Here is a 4557-nt window from a genome sequence, read left to right on the forward strand (position 1 = left end):
GCCGCTTGGGCGGCTCCCCGCCGCTCTCCGGCTCGGCGCCCTCCGCCCCGAGGCGGCTGCCGGCGGCCTTGGGCCTGCGCTTCCTGCGCCGGTAGTTGCCGTGCTCGAACATGTCGGTGCAGCGCGGGTCCAGCGTCCAGTAGCTGCCCTTGCCCGGGCGGCCCTTCTCGCGCGGCACCTTGACGAAGCACTCGTTGAGCGAGAGGTTGTGGCGGATGGAGTTCTGCCAGCCCTGCTTGTTGTCGTGGTAGAAGGGGAAGCGCTCCAGGATGAACTGGTAGATGCCGCTCAGCGTGACCCTCTGCTCGGGCGCCTCCTGGATGGCCATGGCGATGAGCGCGATGTAGGAGAAGGGCGGCTTCTGCGGGGGCTCGGGCCGCGGGATGGCCCCCGCCGCGGCGAAGCCCAGCGCGCCCGGCGGCAGCGCGCCCCGCTCGGCCCCGTAGAGGTAGACCATGGGCGCGGCGCCCAGGCCCGCAGGGAGGTGGCGCGGCTGGTGGGGCTGCGCCCGCGGGGGCCCGCCGCCCAGCTGGCTCATGGCCGCCCCGGATCGGCGGCGGGGCGCGGGGCGCGCGGTGGGCTCGGGCCGGGGAGACGCGGGGCGCGCAGCGACGGCGGCGACCGCTCCTCCTCGCCTCCCTTGCGCGTCTTCCCGCAGTGTCCCTGCTTCATCGTTCTTGTGTGTGTGGTTTATTTTCCGAGGACGGGGGTGGGGGGAGACGAAGAAGAAGAAGAGGACGGGGGGAGCGGGTGGGTGGGAGGAAATGTGAAATAATTGTTGTAAGTTTGCGATTATATGTTGACTTAGCGCTGGAAAATAAATTGTCTCCGATAAACAGCCGTTTTGCAAGCTTCAGCCCACCCACCTTAATTAAAATTTCCCTGCGACTCGCGAGCCCCTTTCCACGTGGCTCGCCTTGTACCAGCCAATGGGTCTCCCCGCTTCTCCCTTCATTTGTTTATAGCATTAGACTGTTGATAAGTCTGCCCACCCAAGTCGAATCAAGCTGTGTTTATTTGGAAAAATTTCCGGGCACCCAATATATAAACGCACTGATCTGATGTTTGAAATCTCACGTCCAGACCGCCCCCACCCAAGCCTGTCCCGCTCGGTCCTCCCCCGCCCACTCGCCCCCCCGCAGCTTGGATGCCGTAAGCACAGAGTAGGATCCATTCGCGGCTGGGGCTCAGAAGGAAAGAGGCGGGCCATCAGCGCGGAGTCATTCTCTCTCTCGCTTCCTCTTCTTCCTTATTTCCCTTTGGCAGGCAGAAGCATCCCAATAGCAAAGGGCTGAGGACTGGCCAGCCGCTCGGAATAACAGGGCTCCTGACGATCGTGAGAAAAGCTCCACGGCCCATCCGGCCCAGTTTCCTGTTTCCAGCAGTGGTCAGCCACGTAATTCCTGGGACACATCTGCCTCCCGCCTCACCCATGGCACTGTTTTCTGCTCCCCAGAAGGATCCTGGCTCTAAACACAGAGGGGCCAGGTAGCTGCGCAAAACCAGTGTGGCTCGACAGTTTCTGTGTTCAGCTGGGACCAGAGAGTCGAGTGCCTGCTGGCTGTGAAGTTCACTGGGAGACTGTGAGCCACTCATTGACTCTCATCCCTAACCTACTTTGCAGGGTTGTGGGAATACAATAGAGAGGGTGGTCAATGCAGCCTTGAGTGCCTTGGAGGGAAAGATGAGATATCAATGCATCATAAAATACCCATTAAAAATCACACAGCTAAGGAGACAGCAAGCATCTCTGTCCCCCCTCCATGAATGTGTCTGATGCCCCTTTAGAGCCATCCAGGCTGTTGAATCTTGTGGCGATGAGTTCCACAGACTGCTCCAACACCATGTGAAGCACTTCCTTTTGTCCTTCCAGCATCTACTGTCAGTCAATTACGCTGCATGGACAAGGCTATTAGACTTGACTGATTCATTTACAAGGATGAAGAGGATCATAGAATAATAGAGTTGGAAGGGGCCAGTTCCAACCAGTTCAGGACTCCATGTTCAACCATCACTCCGGCTGCTTCTAAAATGCCTCTAGTGTGGAGAGCCCTGCCCTTCCTAGGTCATGGGTTCCACTGGGCTGGTCCAACAGTCAGAAAGTTCTTCCTGATGTCCAGCTGGATAGCAAGCAAGTCCAGGGACCATACTCCTTGAAGAACCACTGAAGGAGCAGAGTGGGTTAAACCTGGAGAACAGGGCATTACAGGGAGATAGGACACCATTCTCCAAACACCTGAAAGGCTGATCACACAGAAGATGGAGCAAACTTCATGAGTGCTCCAGAGGTGGAAATCCCAGGGAAGAAAACTGCTGTGCAACCTTCAGAGGTATTCTCTAACCATCCACACTTGGGACAGTAACTTTATTAAGACCAACCTGATTCCACAAAATTATGGTCTCCATCAAGAAATCCAGAGAACCCAAACATGTCTATAACTTTGGTTGGTCTCAGTGAAGATATTGCCCAGCTGTGAGTTTTGGATTTCCCCCATCCCATGGACCAGTGTGTCCATGGACCTTCAGAGGAGAGGGTGATGGAGAGGTTTCTCTAGCAAGACAGCAGTTTCCAGTGAAACAGACTGTCTCAAGACATGAGTGATTCTCCTTTGCTGGACATCTTGGATGCCTTTACCCAGGGGCTGAACAATCAGGAATCCCATAGTTGCATCCAAAATAGCATGGCCTGCAGAGAGCAAGGAATGGGCGTAGCTGACCATCAAAGCTTCCAAAACTCATTCCGCCCAAAGACAATCGCAGGAAACAAGCACCAAACCACCCTCTCCAAATCACTAGAAACCTAGCACCTTTTTCCTTTGATAGGAGACCCAAGGAAGTATGTCTAAGCTTCCCTTACTCTTTTCAGGAACTGCAGTTTGTTCAGCAGACAGAGAATTTGCAATGGCATGAAGGCTTTTGGTGCACAGAGCAGAAAGTCCAAATCTCTCCCTGCCATACAACCAGTGAAACCTCACGGTAGTTAAAAGAAAAAGAAAAGAAAAGCTGGTGAGACCAGGTATGTGTGCTTTGGAATTTAGCCTAAGCATGCAAACTTATTTAAACATAAAAAGGCCTATAACCTCCAGCATTCCCAAGTATGGAGAATGCTGGGAGCAGGTAGTATTTCTTTTTTTTCCTACATATGCTTCAGTCACACCTTAAATGAAATTACTGGCCATTCCCCACCCTTTCATGGAGCCATGTTGAACCTCAGGCATGCAAGACCAAACCTGGTATTTTAGGGTCCCAGTCTGTACTTCTGGGTACGCAAGACAGTCATCCCACCTTCCCTTCCCAGACCCCCACACCCTTTACCTCAACCGTGGATTTTCTGGTGGTGTCCCAGCAAATTCCACTGTTCTGAAAACTCAGAAAGCCTTTTCTAGGGCTTTGGTTACTGGAATAGGAACTTCAGGCTACGATATTGTGGCATTTTGGTCCTACCTCTGTTGCTTCGATTCCCACCTGCCACTGGACTGCAGCTCCTTCTCCAAAATTGAATTTGGCCTTCAGGATGAGAAGGGGTCAACACCCCAGCATCCCCAGATCAGCTGCCTCCTGGCAGGATCAGCTCCGGAAAGAATCCAGGGCGAGTGGAGGGGGTGGGTAAAATCCAACGTATTGTCTCTCAGCCAGCAGGTTATATTGACATTCGGAGCTGATTTAAAACAAAGCTGATAGAAGTCTTGCAGAAACAAGGTTGCCTCCTGGATCTGCTTTGCTTTAAATCATTCTGTCAGTGCCAATATAAAATCTGCGTGGCACAGACCGCACGTGCACGATTTCTCTTTCATGCTCAATCTTGCACTGGCAACCCTCGCACGTGGCATAAATGGTGCGAGAGAAGGTCTCGAAAGCGTTTCTTTCTTTCTGACGGCCTGGTGTGCAAACAAGCATCTGGACTGTGTCAGTTGTAAACACTCTGAACGCCAGATAAAAAGTAGAAAGGAGGCTGCTTTGAAACAGAGTATTTATTCGAGCCGGGTCTATTGTTTATAACCACAAAGAAAGGGATTGCAACAAGGGATACACCAGATTTCAGCACCACGTGTGAACATGATAGGGCAGCCTTCCCCCAGCCTGGTGCATTTGAGTGGAGTGCCCATCATTCCCAGCTTCCATGGCCAGGAATGATAGGAGATGGAGTCCAAGACTGGAGAGGACCAGGCTGAGGAGATGGAGGTAGGCCATGCCTAACACAGCCAAACATGGCGGAGTCAAAGTAGTTCTGAAACTGGTTTCACTGCCGGGGTTCCTTCTCCATTAATATCCTGGGCTCTTGCACCCCTGTCCAACACACCGCTGGGCAGCCAGTTGGGCCCTGAGTGGGCAGAATGGCATTCAGAGCCCTCCTCTTGAAGGACCATCCATGGCATGCTGCTGAGGTTGCAGGGATGCTCTGTTTGATTGGCAGGGATGCTGACATCAGCAGCCACTCCCTTCAGGCATCTCTGCTTCCTGATTCCCACCATAGCTGGGTAGAGGAAACAAACTCCTTGGCAACTATTTGGAGGCTTGGTCTGGAGCAGGCAAGAAAGTCCCACATTCTTTACAAAA

The 4557-nt window shown here is 53.2% G+C and overlaps 1 protein-coding gene across 1 annotated transcript in view; it reads right to left on the bottom strand.

Moving 5' to 3' along the window:
• Positions 1 to 538, bottom strand: part of FOXL1 (forkhead box L1) — an 881-nt gene extending 343 nt beyond the window's left edge. Inside the window, exon 1 of the mRNA XM_044428077.1 lies at positions 3 to 538. Within this exon, the coding sequence (XP_044284012.1) occupies positions 3 to 538 (536 nt within the window). The remainder of the gene's footprint in view (positions 1 to 2) is intronic.
• Between the last annotated feature and the right edge of the window lie 4019 nt (positions 539 to 4557).

This window comes from Varanus komodoensis, unplaced genomic scaffold, assembly GCF_004798865.1.
Source record: "Varanus komodoensis strain SLA01 unplaced genomic scaffold, ASM479886v1 scaffold19, whole genome shotgun sequence".
NCBI lineage: Eukaryota > Metazoa > Chordata > Lepidosauria > Squamata > Varanidae > Varanus > Varanus komodoensis.